The 16,715-nt window shown below is 40.6% G+C and overlaps 1 protein-coding gene across 1 annotated transcript in view; it reads left to right on the top strand.

Moving 5' to 3' along the window:
• LOC308391443 (alpha-1,6-mannosylglycoprotein 6-beta-N-acetylglucosaminyltransferase B-like) overlaps positions 1-16,665 on the top strand; it is a gene marked incomplete at its 5' end in the record, with an annotated part of 36,460 nt that extends 19,795 nt beyond the window's left edge. Inside the window, 6 exons of the mRNA XM_080908006.1 lie at positions 847-1,002; positions 1,193-1,339; positions 1,458-1,574; positions 5,753-5,827; positions 12,532-12,803; positions 15,978-16,665. Coding sequence (XP_080764132.1) covers positions 847-1,002; positions 1,193-1,339; positions 1,458-1,574; positions 5,753-5,827; positions 12,532-12,803; positions 15,978-16,176 — 966 coding nt within the window. The remainder of the gene's footprint in view (positions 1-846; positions 1,003-1,192; positions 1,340-1,457; positions 1,575-5,752; positions 5,828-12,531; positions 12,804-15,977) is intronic.
• Positions 16,666-16,715: the final 50 nt, after the last annotated feature.

Here is a 16,715-nt window from a genome sequence, read left to right as displayed (position 1 = left end):
GTAAAAGGAACTGTTTTCATCACCTCATTGCTTTAAAAGAAAAAAAGGAAAGAAAGAAAGCCTGCAATGAATAATGAGCAGTAACACTTAGTTGACATTTATAAGTGATTTATGCCTCAAAGACATAGCTTTAGTAAATTATTCATAACATTCCCTCAGAAAAAAACTTTTTAAGATAAACCAATTTAGTTTTTCTCAATAAAACTATTCAAGCAAATTATCCCCACGGGGAAGCGCAGAGGATACAGTACGCCCTGCTTTCAGTCTTTCATGTTCCTTCAAAATTCCACAGGTACAGAGTGATTTTTAGTTGCCAAGGTGATGGTGTTACTACTAGTATGGAGAGACTTGGCTCATTAGTCTGCTTTTAGCAGCCTCATTTCCATCAACCAGTACTTGTGCTCAGGTTGGGGTGATACTCTAGACTCTGTAACACATCTAGGTTTCCAAGCTGCTGTGTGTGTAATTGTAAGGTCATATTTGAGTGATTTAAGGTGTGCAAAGTATTTAGGCATAACACCTTAGCAGAGGATGTATGTACTGAACATTTAAACAAAAAAAAAAACAACAACAAAAAAACCCCACAATTATACAAAGTTTCTAAATACTCAAAATGGTTACAGGTAATCTTATAACCAGCTGCAACGTGTGCCGATAACAAGGCTTAGTTAAAACTCAATAAAATGGATTTGAAGTACTGTGGGGAAAAAACCGCTAATTTAAATGCAAATGCAGTTCACCCACCTTTTTTTAGTGTTTGCACAGTCAAATTCATAATTCATACATTCATTTTTCATTTCTTGTCTTTAAGCGCTTCATTTTGCTTCCCTCTTGTTTGTGTTCAAGGGTAAGGAAAAATTTCTGGCAATCCTGCACCGCCACATGGAGATCCACGGGACTGTGTACTACGAGGCACAGCGTCCCCCAGAGGTGCCCGCCTTCGTCAAGAATCACGGCCTGCTGCCTCAGCAGGAACTTCAGCAGCTCCTCAGAAAGGCCAAGGTGCGCTTGCAATATCGACACGTCTGAGCTCTGAAAAAGCGTCAATGTTTGCGCACAGTTTCTGTATCCCAGTGGACTGGCGAAAACTTCCTGCTTTTGTAGAGTTGGAAAAGGGATTGATCTGATCAGGGTGTGAGCAGCTCTGTGTAAACACTCACAATCTGCTGATCTTTGTTGTATTCCGCACTAGTTATTCATCGGATTTGGCTTCCCGTACGAAGGTCCCGCCCCTTTGGAGGCAATAGCCAACGGCTGCATCTTCCTGCAGCCAAAGTTTAACCCTCCTCACAGCTCTCTCAATCACGAGTTCTTCAGAGGGAAGCCCACATCGAGGGAGGTAGAAACTCACAATGTTTGACTTTTTAAAAATATACAGAAGACAGTTATGCTGTCTGATCTTAGCCGTGTTTATTGCCGGAAAGATTATTAATATATTCCACTTGTGCCTCCCTCAGGTATCCTCTCAGCATCCCTACGCGGAGCAGTACATTGGCAGACCGCATGTCATCACTATTGACTTCAATAACTCCGAGGAGTTTGACGCAACCATCCGTGAAATCATGAGGATCAATGTGCGTTCATTTTTTTGTGGATGTGTGTGTGTTTGCCATCCAATCTTAACAGCACTCATTCAACAAAATAATGGTCTTCTTATATTGTAGTCCACCATGCTACTCACTGCTGCATACTAGCATACTGAGGTGAAAGTATAATTTACTCTTGCACACTTCACAGTGGGGTTTGACCCGCTTTTGAAGCCCTCTGAGTTTAATAGAGCTCTTAATCATGGCATCCGACGTTACAGCAAAATGCTTAGCTGGCTCCCGCTTTGCTCTCCACACTCCTAATTGCTTGAGATATTGAGCGGCTCAGTAGGTAAACTGTGCCCACACCTGAGTTTACGTGGCAGCGTTCCAGAGGCTAGCCCCACCGGCAGTACACATTGTCCACAGCAGATCTTATTAATCAATCGCACTGTGCTCAATCTGTCACCAGAACAACACAGAGCTACTGCCAAGCATCTCGCAGTTCCAAGACTCATGTGTGCCTCTACCTGTCAGGTGTGTTAAGCAGACCTTGTGTTGCCTGCTGATAGAGACAAAATAAAGTACCAGTTTTGGTATTGGTAAATGCTTTAAGTCCTAGGGGGACAAAAAAACAACACTAATCACATAAGATGAGGGAGTTTCAGTTAAAAATTTAAAAGCAGAAAGAGCAGAAGAAAACAGTTTTAGTTTTTTGTTTGCAACACGGTGGCATCATGGTTAGCACTATTACCTCACAGCGAGAAAGTTCTGAGTTCAATTCCACCATCAGGCCGGGGTCTTTCTGTGCAGAGGCGACCTGTCCAGAGTGTACCATGCCTCTCGCTCTGAGACAGCTGGATAGGCTCCAGCGCCCCCCACGACCCTGACAAGGATAAGCGGATGGATTTTGTTTGTTTTGTTGTTGTTGTTTTTTTACCCTCTACATATTTAATAAGACACGGGTTGAAATGGAAGTTAAAAAAAAAAAAATCTGTTTACTAACCCATCAAACAAAACACTTTAAGAGAACTCCAAAATGTGTTTCATAACTTTTTTTAAAAGTGTGGTATTTTGGGTAATATACTTGAATCAGTTTTGGAACGCTGATGCGGTTTTCATGTCCTTATAATGCATATGAAGTTAGTGCCAACAGCCAAGCGTGAAGACTGAAAAGCAGCTTGGCTCTGTCACAAAATCTGCCTACTAACACCTCAAAAGTTTACTTATTAAGACATCACATCTTGTTTGTTATTATGCACACAAAAGCCAAAAATTGCTATTTTTCAACAGTGTCGGACTATTCCTTGATAGGAAGCAGTAACATCCCCCACTGGTTGCCTGGCAACAGGTCCCTTTGTTCACATTAGCAAAAAGAAACCTGTTTGAGTCTTTTTGCTAAGCTTAATTAACAACGGGGTGGTAGCTTCATATTTATTATACAAACAGTCGTGTAGGGTTTCTTATTTATAGAATTGTGGATCCAAGATGCACATTTGACTGAACCTCCAACTTCAATTTAGTTTTACATAATGCAACCGTCACGCTAGGGAAAAGAGTGGTTGAACAGCTAAAAATATTGAATTTTTGTGCAATAAACTTGCGATCTCGATGCCTTTGAAATTGTTGAGACCACTCGCAGTCAGCTGCCTTCTTCAAACGCTTCTAGACATCAAGACTGTGATAAAACTACAAGGTCAGTGTGCTATCAGTCTGTGATCAGTCTGCAACCGAATGTGGTCAGTTACTTGCAATAATGGCACCATGGTGACTAACTGGGATAAACTGGGAAAAATAAAAAGTCTGTTTCCAGCTATATACACGGAAATTCACATAGAGATAGAGATGCAGATAGAGCGTCATAGATCTAAAACGGATATTCTGAAATTCCTAAACTGAGATAGTTCTTCCAGGATGGCGATTTAACTGGATTAAAACTATAGAGATGCTCAGTAACAACACATTCATATAAGAAAAAAAAAACAGAATACAACCAGCTGACAACCAGTCAAGTCGAGTCGCCTACTGCAAAGCGATGGATCGCAGAGAAGTTGAGCTCATTGGCAAGTATTTGCAAACTTTTGCCTGATAGCAATAGGCATTGGCATATTTGGAGACAGGTTCCCTCCCACCAGATAAGTCATGCAATCACCTTGTGATTGAAAGTGACTCTGACAGCAACTCTCTGGGCCATTCTCAGCCACAAAGAGGTTGCCATCCTATTTTTATTCTTTTGCTGAAGCAGTAAGGGACAGTCACATAGTCTAGGTTTGGTGAGTAGGGAGGTTAAGGAGCGTTGATTGTGTTGGTGTGTCCAAAGCCTCCTGGATTTTTATTCTGCTGTGAGGAGCTGCTCAGTGGCTCAAACACAATACAGTCTAATTGTTTTCAGCTGAGAGCTCGTATTCTCGCACAGCTCGAGATGCTAAATTAGACATGTTCATTTACAGTGTGAAAAAGCCACGGTGCGCTACCCTATTAATGTCAGAAAAATAAATGAATAAATAAGCAGGGAGCTCTTGACCTGATGTGCTGCTGTGCGCTCTTTCAGTGAAAACCGTTGTTTGGTCTCCCAGTCATGGCTGTAATTGTGGCTCCTGTTAGCAGTGTCAGGTCAGTTTGACATACAATTTAGTTTTTGCACCCTGTGAAAGTTTGATATAGATGGTAAAACTGCAGACACACATGTACAAGTGGCTAAAATAGGATTTTAAAGAAAGCAGTCAGAGTGCAGAGGTGCACTAGGAGATGAACTGAATTTCCCTTTTCAGTTCATCTTAAATTATAATTAGTTACTGTGTTTGTAAAAGCATTTCCTTGTAATACAATTACTTGGATAACTCTTCGGTTCGTGCAGAGTTTAAGCTCAGTGAGATGAGTCTGAGTGTAAAATTAGGCACGCTACATGTGTAGATGGCATTTAGTGTGGCTCATCTGGTTGTGTAGATTACATATTGTGAGTTTACTTACGCTTATTCACAGGCAGCTCAGTGCTTAATGCTTTTTAGGGGTCTGTTCATATTCCTGCAGCTCATGTTATGGATTTAGATAGCTTAAAAAGCTGCTGGCTAAGCTTTAATGTTACTTTAATAGTACTGTGCCTTGTGGAAATTAAGAAATACTCAAATGTCTTTGTGTGTTTTTTGTCCTGTCTGTACCAACTACCAGCATAACTTGCCTCACAGATAAGCCATCATTTTATGTCACTTTTAATGGTGTGAAATGATGAATGTTGCTCCCATTTTTTGTGACCAACCGCTTCAGTCAGTTTAGGTATATTAAATGTGGAGTCACATAAAGAATGTTTCCTGAGTTTGAATTCAAATCACACTTTATGAAACTTTTTTTTTTTTTTGGTCCGACTCGGATTCTATTATGTAAAGATGCCCAAAAGGCAAATTGCATTGTGGAATAGCTGATGAAGTGCCAGATACATTTCATTAAACTCAGATGAAATAAAGTAATAAGAGAGCGCTAAAAGGAACACAACGCTAAAAGGAGCCATTTATCAATTTAAGCCTGAGTGCTTTAGTGGCCTGATGGTAAACAGTGAGATCTCACTTCAGATACCACAGGGAGACATTCTGAGAGGTTTCTACACCGGGGATACCGGCAGAATCTGTTCTGTCCCGATATATTTTATAATTAGTCATGTGTTCAATCCACAGTCAGCCTCAAAAATGCTGTTATTGATATAAACACCGTCTCCAAAGATTCCAACCTACAGTCATTATTCCCATCAGTTCCCTATGACCCTGCCTGCATCAAATATGAGAAAGAAGGGAAAGCTATTGATCAGTGTTCTCTTTTGAGCTTTTTTGCATGTTGTGCCTTAAGAAAACAATCTGACAGTGATTGACAGGTCTTTATGGCAACACTATTAACTGCACCCAAAGTATCCAGAAGTCACCAAAACAGCCGTCTCAGTGCCGCGTGACCTGTGGTCCGATGTCGGTTTAATCCATTGTTTGACATATTGATGTAGTCATCACGAAAATTAATGAAATCAATTTTCAAAGCTGTCACCTGTGATGTATTAGGTCGTTGATTTTAATGCGAGGCTCGTGCCGTGATATAGGCCTTTCACAATTACGCTAATGAATGTGTCAACTGTGATTAACTATCAGATGCTCGGGGTCCTGTAATTACTACGACTTGGCTTTGCGGCCATGCGCGCATGCTCTTGTCCACTGTTTGCTCATCTGTGCACGCACGTGTGTCTGCAGGTGGAGCCGTTCCTGCCGTACGAGTACACCTGTGAGGGAATGCTCGAAAGACTCCACGCTTACATTCAGAACCAGGTGGGTCGCTCAACATTTGAATCGTGAAACGTGCTGGCACAAAGCTTAATAAATCTAAGAGGAATGATTTAATGGTGCACGTGACGCCTCCCAGCAGTTTGCGTTTTTTGTGAATAGATGTGGGCTTGAACCACAAGATTCATTGTTATGTGTCTGGCTCAAACCTTATGGCTCTCATGGAACTGATGTTTATAACAGACACAGGCAGTAATTTATTACTGTTATACTTAAAAGAGCACTCAGGGAATGCAACACCGCCCTGTAGTGCAAGGGCTATACTGAAACTCTGATGTTTTATAATGTTTTTATTATAACATACTGACGTCAGCCTGTTTTTTTTTTTTAACATTCTCTAATTCATGTGACTCTGACCTTTGACCTATGACCTTGAAGCATTACATACTAATTAGTGAATTTTATTATCTTTATCCTTATGATTGGAGCAAAATTGGCTGTAATTGGCTTCCATAAGCTCTGAAAACTCAAGACTTTGCAGTGTCATTGTAGCATCATAGGGCGTCCTATTGAAAAACTATATTGTTTACAGCTCTTTCCAAACACTTTCCTTTGATATATTACTCTGTATGGTTTCTTGAAATGTTTTTTCCAAGATCAACTTTGACCTTGGCCAGTTGTTCAGCCAACCTAGGTAGTCATGTCCCCCAAGGCTATTATACTGATGATAAATATTGAACATGATCAATCAAAAGTTTTGGGGTTTTGCTGATTTTCACATTTGTTGTAAGTTTCTATAGCTTATCACGACCATTTGGATATCTTGCAACCAGAAAAGTCTTTAGAAAGTTAGGGCACTGAGTGAAAGCATTCAGGGGAAAAGGAAAATATGAATCTTTTAAGGATTATGTTTTATGCAAATTAAACACAAAACACATAACATGGTAATTACACAGCTTTAGACTAGTTAGTAAGCACCTTTTTTCCACATTTATGTATAAATGTGAGTGAAGCCTAAGAGACCATTTGATCCATAATGACTGTGTTCAGAGGGAAAAAAACAAAACAACTTGACATCTAGTTGACCAAACTCTCTTAATTCCTCTTGAAAATGGAAATTAGTTATGTGGGAACTGTGCCTATTGCTAATATACAGTCAGTCAGTTAAAAGTGTGATCAACTGCACATCCTCTTGATCAGGTTGTGTTGATGATACATCAGTGAAACCATAAAAAAACTGAAACATGGAATAAGTGAACATAAAACTTCTAATTTTTGCGAGACCTCCCTTAATGTTTTGGTATTGAACTTGTTTTAACACCAACTAAGGGTATAGAGACAGTCACATGAAAAGACAAGAAGCCCAGTGTCACTCAGGGGAATACGCTGTAATATTATATTTTCTTTATGATTCAAATGTAAAAAAAGACAGAGGATGTAACACTGAATAATAAGCGCTTTGTTTTGGGCTGTAAACTGATGTTTTGTAAAGTCAGTTTCAGTAGTTATTAATATTATGCACTGTATGATGCCATAGTAGAAACTATTGAATAATGCTTCTGAATACATTTAATCCATTCATTAGTTAATGCTACTTATTAGATATTTTAATAGATTAAGACCTGTTTTTATATCTATTATAAATCAAATATGGCTGCTAATGCAGTGTTTTGATGTATCAAACAGTTTTATTCAGTCATTGTTTGTTTGCCCTGAATTTATATGGATGTCACAATAATTATTATCACATTCACTCAGTCTGTTGACACTACTGACAAACTAAAGGCACACATGTGTGCAGTGTTGCCTCAGAGGACTAATCTGACTATGTGTGTATATACTAATATATAAGAATGCAGGAGTATTGCCTGCATACTTGATAAAGGTCAGATGGACTGATATGTTCTAGCTTATTAAAAATACCAGCAGTAAGTGAGACAGCATGCAAGAGTTCTGCTTAATAGTTTTCATGTCCACCTTTCAAAGTGTCTTAATAGAGGTAAATTCAGTCCTAGAGTGGATTATGGCTGGGGAAAAGAAGCGTAACATTTAAACACAAGGTTAAGAACAGAAAGGATGCGTTTATTCAATTCTGCTCATTGGGTCGATCCCCTTGACAGAAGAAAGGAATTAATTGGCTCTCATGTGAAGCTCCAGCTGTTTCAGAGGAGCGAGCTCGCTGTTGCATTTTAAATCTTTGTTCCTGAGCCAGTGCATTTTATTTTCATTATATTTTAATTTTTTTCAAGTATTTTAGTTATTAATTCAATCTATTTGAAGAGATGTATACACTATACTGCTAAAAGTATTCAGTCTCCCATCTACATCACCAAATTCAGGTGTTGCAATCACTTCCATGGTCATAGGTTTATAAAATGCACAGAGGTGGACAACTTCTGCAGAGTCAGTCACTGCAGACCTCCAAACTTCATGTGGCCTTCAGATTAGCTCAATAACAATGTGTAGAGAGCTTCATGGAATGGATTTCCATGGCTGAGCAGCTGCATCTAAGCCTTACATCATCAAGCACAGTGCAAAGTGTTTGATGCAGTGGTGTAAAGCACGCCACCACTTGACTCTAGAGCGATGGAGACGTATCTGTGTGTGCAGGTGACTATTACTGTGCATAATTATTAGGCAACTTAACAAAAAACAAATATATACCCATTTCAATTATTTATTTTTACCAGTGAAACCAATATAACATCTCCACATTCACAAATATACATTTCTGACATTCAAAAACAAAACAAAAACAAATCAGCGACCAATATAGCCACCTTTCTTTGCAAGGACACTCAAAAGCCTGCCATCCATGGATTCTGTCAGTGTTTTGATCTGTTCACCATCAACATTGCGTGCAGCAGCAACCACAGCCTCCCAGACACTGTTCAGAGAGGTGTACTGTTTCCCCTCCTTGTAAATCTCACATTTGATGATGGACCACAGGTTCTCAATGGGGTTCAGATCAGGTGAACAAGGTGGCCATGTCATTAGTTTTTCTTCTTTTATACCCTTTCTTGCCAGCCACGCTGTGGAGTACTTGGACGCGTGTGATGGAGCATTGTCCTGCATGAAAATCATGTTTTTCTTGAAGGATGCAGACTTCTTCCTGTACCACTGCTTGAAGAAGGTGTCTTCCAGAAACTGGCAGCAGGACTGGGAGTTGAGCTTGACTCCATCCTCAACCCGAAAAGGCCCCACAAGCTCATCTTTGATGATACCAGCCCAAACCAGTACTCCACCTCCACCTTGCTGGCGTCTGAGTCGGACTGGAGCTCTCTGCCCTTTACCAATCCAGCCACGGGCCCATCCATCTGGCCCATCAAGACTCACTCTCATTTCATCAGTCCATAAAACCTTAGAAAAACCAGTCTTGAGATATTTCTTGGCCCAGTCTTGACGTTTCAGCTTGTGTGTCTTGTTCAGTGGTGGTCGTCTTTCAGCCTTTCTTACCTTGGCCATGTCTCTGAGTATTGCACACCTTGTGCTTTTGGGCACTCCAGTGATGTTGCAGCTCTGAAATATGGCCAAACTGGTGGCAAGTGGCATCTTGGCAGCTGCACACTTGACTTTTCTCAGTTCATGGACAGTTATTTTGCTCCTTGGTTTTTCCACACGCTTCTTGCGACCCTGTTGACTATTTTGAATGAAACGCTTGATTGTTCGATGATCACGCTTCAGAAGCTTTGCAATTTTGAGACTGCTGCATCCCTCTGCAAGATATCTCACTATTTTTGACTTTTCTGAGCCTGTCAAGTCCTTCTTTTGACCCATTTTGCCAAAGGAAAGGACGTTGCCTAATAATTATGCACACCTGATATAGGGTGTTGATGTCATTAGACCACACCCCTTCTCATTACAGAGATGCACATCACCTAATATGCTTAATTGGTAGTAGGCTTTCGAGCCTATACAGCTTGGAGTAAGACAACATGCCTGAAGAGGATGATGTGGACAAAATACTAATTTGCCTAATAATTCTGCACTCCCTGTATGTCTATATAAGGCAATAATCTGTATCCTATTTTAAGTATTTATTTTCTTGTTTTAATGCTTCTCAAATGTGTGGTAGAAAGCTTCTTTGTCCTTGCTTATCTTGATGGTTGCAATGTTCTGGTGAAACATGTGTTGATGGTGCATTCATGTGATCCTGTGTTTGAATGAGTGAAAACAGTGTTTGGGGAATATCCTAACATGACCTTTGACAAGTCTTATTCAAGCTTTTATTTCTGAATTCACATACTGACCTTACTTTTAAAGGCGTTCCCTTTCTGAAGTTTTCAGTTGTTTGTCCACAATATTTATCCCTCTGCTAGACTGACTGGGTCAGCAATTAAATCCCTTTTTCCTGCCACCGGCTGCAAGCTCAACAGATGGGCACAGTTTTTTTGTTTTTGTTTTTTGGGGGTGTTTTTTCGGCTTATATGCAATGTCCTTGATTTCTAACATTTGCACACATCAAAATGAGAAATGAACAATCACCATGTGTTTAACCGTATCTCTTTCTTGGTATTACTGCTACTTTCAAGTTATTTTAAAGAAGAAAATCATCTGAAATATTAACACACACACACACACACACACACACACACACACACACACACACACACTCTTATCTGCAGAATGTTTACAGATGTTGTTGTCCTCAATGAGATCTGTGATGTTTTGATGGTTGGTATATTGTCTGGCAGTGGCAGGTTAAGGAAATGTGTTAGCCTCTGTTCTGCTCTGACACCCTCTCTTCCCCCGCTGTCAGAAATAATACACACACAATAATGTGTACACACACACACACACACACACACACACACACACACACACACACACACACACACACACACACTCTCTCTCTCTCTCTCTCTCTCTCTCTCTCTCTCTCTCTCTCTCTCTCTCTCTCTCTCTCTCTCTCTCTCTCTCTCTCTCTCTCTCTCTCTCTCTCTCTCTCTCTCTCTCTCTCTCTCTCAACATGCCGTGACTGACTGAGACTGTGACTAGCCGCCTGGCGTGTACAAGGGCAGACTTCCAATCAGGCTCTCCTCCCTGTTCTTTCTGCCACTTTCTTAAACCTTTTCTTTCCTCTTTTCCAATTTTACTTCTAACTCCTCAAGTTCCACACATCCTTTAGCCTCATTTTTCTACTTTCTGACCAAAACCGTCACACTCGTTATCTCCCACTATGAATACCCCTCGCCTCTGTTTGCTCTAGCAGAGCTCTAACTCCTCTCTGACCCTCATACAATAAAGTTTGATGGCAGCTCACTATTTTTTTTTTCTTCTAAAAATGGTGTCCGTGTGATGACACAGCAGGGCGCAAACACACACACACACTTGCCGGTTACTTGGTTATTCCAGTTGCTTGTTATTGCAACTATCTCATCAGCCAATCACATGGCAGCAACTCAGTACATTAAGGCATGTAGATGTGGCCGGGATAACCTGCTGAAGTTCAAAGCGAGCATCAGAATAGGGAAGGAAGGTGATTTAAGTGAGTTTGAACGTAGCATAGTTGTTGAGCCAGAAAGGCTGGTCTGACTGTTTCAGAAACTGCAGATCTGCTGGGATTTTTCTTCACAGCATCTCTTGGCTTTACAGAGAATGGTCTGAAAAAGAGAAAATATCCAGTGAGCAGCAGTTAAATGCAGTGAAAATACCTCATCGATGCCAGAGGTCAGAAGAGAATGGCCAGCCTGCTTCAAGCTGATAACAAGGCCACAGTAACTCAAATAATTGCTTTTTATAGTCAAGGTATGCAGAATGCACAGCATGTCAAAGCTTGAAGCAGATGGGCTACAAAATTGGAAAACAGAAAATACAAAACGTTGCCTGCACTGATGGGTTTTGATTTTTGCTGCAACATTCGAAGGTTAAGGTCAGAATTTGGTGTAAACAACATGAAAGAATGGCTCCATCCTGCTTTACGTCAGTGGTTCAGGCTGCTGCTGGTGGAGTAATGGCGTGGGTGATATTTTCTTAGCACACTTTGGCCCCCTTAGTAACAACTAAGCATCATTTAAATTCCACAGCATACCTGGGTATTATTGCTAACTGTCCATCCCTTTATGACCACAGTAGATCCACCTTCTAATGGCTGCTTCCAGCTTGAAACCAGTTCATGTTGGCGCCATATCTCAAAGCTCAGATCCTCTCTAACTGGCTTCTTGAACATGGCGTCACTGATGGAATGAAGAATGTCTAAAAAGAATTACTGAAGATTTAATATAGTTTCAAGCCCTCCGTCTCCTCATCTCGCCCCTTTCACACTTTCTTATTTTGCTGATGAACACTGCATATGCGTGTGCGCGCGTGAGTATGCAATCAGGAATGTAGTCTGTTTTTAGGAGTGGAAGTGCAGCAGAGATTGAGAGATTGGAAGTCTGGTTATTGCCTACGGGAACTGGGAGTCTATTTAATAAACGGGACTGGAGGCCAGAGGGATATGTCAGAGAAATGTTATTACCTGGGTTTTATGAATAGCCCCAGCAAGGTGGGGAGGGGTCTAGTCAGCCTCTCACCAGAGCCCTAATTCTGCCTCCAAATCCTATTTACTACTGGGTGCCATGACTACATCCATGTTATTTCCATATAGGATGACAAGGACTTCCCACTTTTGATAAGCAACTCTTTGTGTTTAACAGCTCCTTTATTATTTTAGTAGCATTTAACGTGTTGCTAAACATAATGTACTTTTTTTTTTAAATCAGAGTTTAGTTTTTGTTGTATATTTTACTTTTTCTTTCCACCTGCAGGACTTTTGTTCTCCTGAAGCTCCGTTTCCTCCCGTAAACTCATCTCAGACTTGGTTGGGCAGTGCTCCCAGTCCTTTCAACCTCCTACCCAACTCCAGAATCCTAACCTGGGCCTCCAACGCCAGCTCCTTCTCATCCTGGCCTCCTCTCACTGCACTCCGTGTCGTGGCTTCACTCGAGAGCGAGTCGTGTGTGAAGGCATGCCAGACTGCAGGACTAATCTGCGAACCCGCCTTGTATCGTTTCATTAACATTAGGGAGACTTTCAGCGCGTAAGTCCTTTTTTCCTGAATTTGTTGAATGATGAATCATTTTTGCGTGCACATCTCTTGCGTGCCTGTCCTAGCTCAGAAAAAAAAAAATTCTCAGCATCTGAGTGTTTTTTAGGTTAATAAGACAAGTTAATTTACAAAAAAACATTTGAGGGATCCTGCTGGCATCACTAAAATAAAGGTTACAAGTTCCATAGTTCATGTTTAAATGTGAATGTGATGTAAATTTATTCTAAAAAGGAAACTTCAGCTGTGATGTGCACTCATCTGAAACATCTAGTGCAGTTTTTTATTTTCATTGTTTTTTTGCAAACTGTAACATCTTAAAAGTCCATCTCACTGAGCTCATTCTACAAATAATTATTTGATTGCATTCCATCAGCGCAGCACCACGCCTCATTTGCACTTCTAGTTTCAGTATTATACAGTAGTACAAAGTACTGATGAAACAACTGGATCACCCTTTCCTCTGTTGTTTTCCTGCCATTCTGAACAACAGCCGTAGTAAACACATTAAAGGGTTTTATTAGTGGGTTTTTATATATAAATTGTCATGAAGAAAGAGAGTCATTGCTCATAAAATGAGGTCAGATCTTCACACGTAGTTTGTTTTGAGATGGTTTCATTTCTTTATTGAGCGTCCTGAGTAATCGTTCACAATACATGCTGGTAAAAGTAACTGAACTCATGAGTCTAGTACTATGTTGAGCCTCCTCCATCTGCAGCTTCATCAGGTGTTTCACACTATCTGCTTTCAGAATGCACGTCAATGCTTTGGGAATTTGAACCGTTCCTCCAACAAAACTCTTAATATTTCTCAGGTGTAGCAATTTACTGGCCTACTTGGGCACTCAAAGCACTTTATACAACATCTGTCGATCACCTATTCACACAAACACTTTTTTCTAAGTCTAAGTGCTAACTACCTAGCATCCACAATCTGATGAACACACTGGAAGCAGCTTCGGGGTTCAGTATCTTGCCCAAGTTTACTATTTTATTCAAGGATGCAGACTGGAGCAGCCAGGGATTGATCTGCATCCTGAGCCACAGCTACCCTACAATTATCAGATTTTGCTTTAAGGTCAGCATTCCTACTTCAATTTCTTCATTTTTACCCACTTTCTTGTCTTCATATGACACGAAAGTGGGTTTTGGTCATCATGTTCCACAGTAGGTGTTAACACTGTGCTGTGCCTTTTTTGAGAAGTTTTGTCACCTGTCCACAGAACATTTCCACGGAAACCTGTTCCAGGATTACAAGTATTGCTCTTTCTCGGATTTTTGCAGGACACACAAACTTTAAGAAGTGTCATTAGCGCAGTGGTTCACAGTGCAGTGTATATGTGTATGTATGTATGTATGTATATTAGGGGTGCAACGATATTCGTATCGATATTGAACCGTTCGATACAGTGCTTTCGGTTCGGTACGCGTATGTATCGAACAATACAACATTTGTAATTTATTTTATCAACTTTCCTTCTGACGATGCTGTCTGTGTGGAGCGCTCAGTGAATCTGCGTTCGACTACTCCGCCTAGGCTGCACTGTCGAGCGCAGATCCACTGAGCGCTCCACACAGACAGCATAGTCAGAAGGAAGAGCGCAGGGCACCTCCCCCACCCTCATTCAGATCTGGCGTTTGGAATTATTTTGGTTTTCATGTGACGTATGACCCTGAAGGTAAGCGAGTCACGGACTAAAGTAAAACAGTATGTTGGATGTGCCATGCAATGCTCAATTACATGGGTGGGAACTAGTGTGTCAGCGCAGTCTAGCCCCATGCACGGGGCGATCGGCGGTAGCTCGTTAACGGAGATTTGCCATGTTGTGGTGTTAAGGTCATTTCAACGAGATTAACCTGAAAGCACTAGTGGGAACACAACAAATATGACTGCACATTTACGCCGACATCATCCTAGTGCAAAGACAAAAACAACAAGCATGCTACTAACTTTAGCCGAGTCATTTAGACAGCTGTTAGCACATGATTCTCCTTATGCTGCTGAGAATATAACCCAGAAGAAGCGGATAGTATAGCTTTTATTTTGGAAAGAGACATTTCTCTGTAATAAACTCTCTTTTCCAAAGATGAGTGATTCCTCAATCAGATACAGGGCTTGCAATATCGCTAGCCTGACGTCCTGGGGCTAGCGATTTTTTCAGTCGGGCTACCAAAATCTATCTCTTCCCTGCCCGTCGGGCTATTGTAGGAAAAATATATGTCAATGCTTTTGCATTCTTTCAGAAATGTAGCTGGGTAATTATGTCATTGGCATCGGTGAGCCACTGTCAATATGTGACATATTGAAATCGCGTTTGAATTTGCGCTTGTTTTTTTGCTTTCACTTTGCAATCGTGCGAACTGTGTATAGAGAGCGACAGCACTGATCTGTGAGTGATGATAATTTGTGCACCAATTCCTCTGACATCGTCTTATTAATCGTTAGCTTACTATGCAAACATGACAAGTGAAATCTCCCGCAGCTTAAACATGTGAGAGGTTGATCGCGCAGAGAATCGCTGAGCTTATGTGAGTCCGTGTGTAAAAGCAGCAGGATTTATATTTGACTATGATGACCTGGATGACTGAGAACCTTCACAGACAGATATATATTTTAGTTCTGCTGAGCCAAATAAGACAGGTCAGGGTGAAGAAGTGACAGCCAAAGAAAAGCTTACCACAAAACGGAGAAGTTATGACAAATCAGACTATAAGGCAAAAAGAAAGTGCAGCTTTATGGTTTCATGGACAAAATAATTTCTGTGGCTGCAATATGACGAGCTATATAACCAGGGCTGCACATAAGTGGTCCGCAGGTGCGCATTCGCTGTCAAAATTAAAAACACGCACAAGGGTTAGGGTTAAATTTAAAAACTGTACTTTTGAGTTAAAATATATATTTATAATTTTAATAAATGACAAATTAAAAAGGCATGAACATTTTTTTTGTATCGAAAAAATATCGAACCGTGACACCAAAGTATCGAACCGAACCATGAATTTTGTGTATCGTTGCACCCCTAAAATAAATATATATATATATATATATATATATATATATATATATATATATATATATATATATATATATATATATATATATATATACACGCACACACACACACACACACTGTAAACTGTGTCCTCATCCTTTGTCTTTGTTCCCAGGCTGGACTTTCAATGTGAAGGAGTGGAGTCTGAGAAGAACCACCTCTTTCCTGCTTTCTCAGCAGAGCATGCTGAATGCAGCCTGCAGCAGGACCCCTTGCTGTTCAGCTGTGCCGGCTCCAGTGCCAAATACCGACGCCTTTGCCCCTGCAGGGATTTTCGCAACGGCCAGGTGGCATTGTGCAAGGACTGCTTATGACCAGAAGAGGACCTGGATGATGGAGGCTCTTTTGTAATCCTTGGGTAGGAAACTCACTGGCAAGAGACAGTGTGATAAAAGCAGCAAAGCATACACACTGACTGTGCTACCTTACCTCTGACCCAGAACTGGCTACCAAAGTAGGTAAGGTGTAAACGTCTCAGGGATCTGCATGATTGTACTTTGAGTCTGGAGGGTTTGAAGCTTCACTGTACAGATGTTCTGCATTCAGACAGTCTTTACAGAAATCACGATGAAATGTAAAACTTAATGGATGAGTTATATGAGTAATCAAGAAAGATTTGAATAAAAAAAAAATGCTTGATTTTCACAAGTGTGGTTACTTGTTGTTGTGTGAATATTTACAGTGTCATAGTGGAGTTGGATATTTGTACTAGATGCACCCAAAGCCATTTACACTATATTGAGATGTACTATTTTAAATGTCCGTGATGAAATTTGTACATAAGTGTTGTTTAATAAAATACATACAGGAAACATCGTCTTTTTCTGTTTAAAAAAGTACTCTACTAGCTATC

The sequence above is a fragment of the Rhamphochromis sp. 'chilingali' genome (assembly GCF_963969265.1).
Source record: "Rhamphochromis sp. 'chilingali' genome assembly, contig: SCAFFOLD_139, whole genome shotgun sequence".
In the NCBI taxonomy this organism is placed as follows: Eukaryota; Metazoa; Chordata; class Actinopteri; order Cichliformes; family Cichlidae; genus Rhamphochromis; species Rhamphochromis sp. 'chilingali'.
Note: the sequence above shows the minus strand (reverse complement) of the source record. Positions and strands in the feature narration are given on the sequence as shown.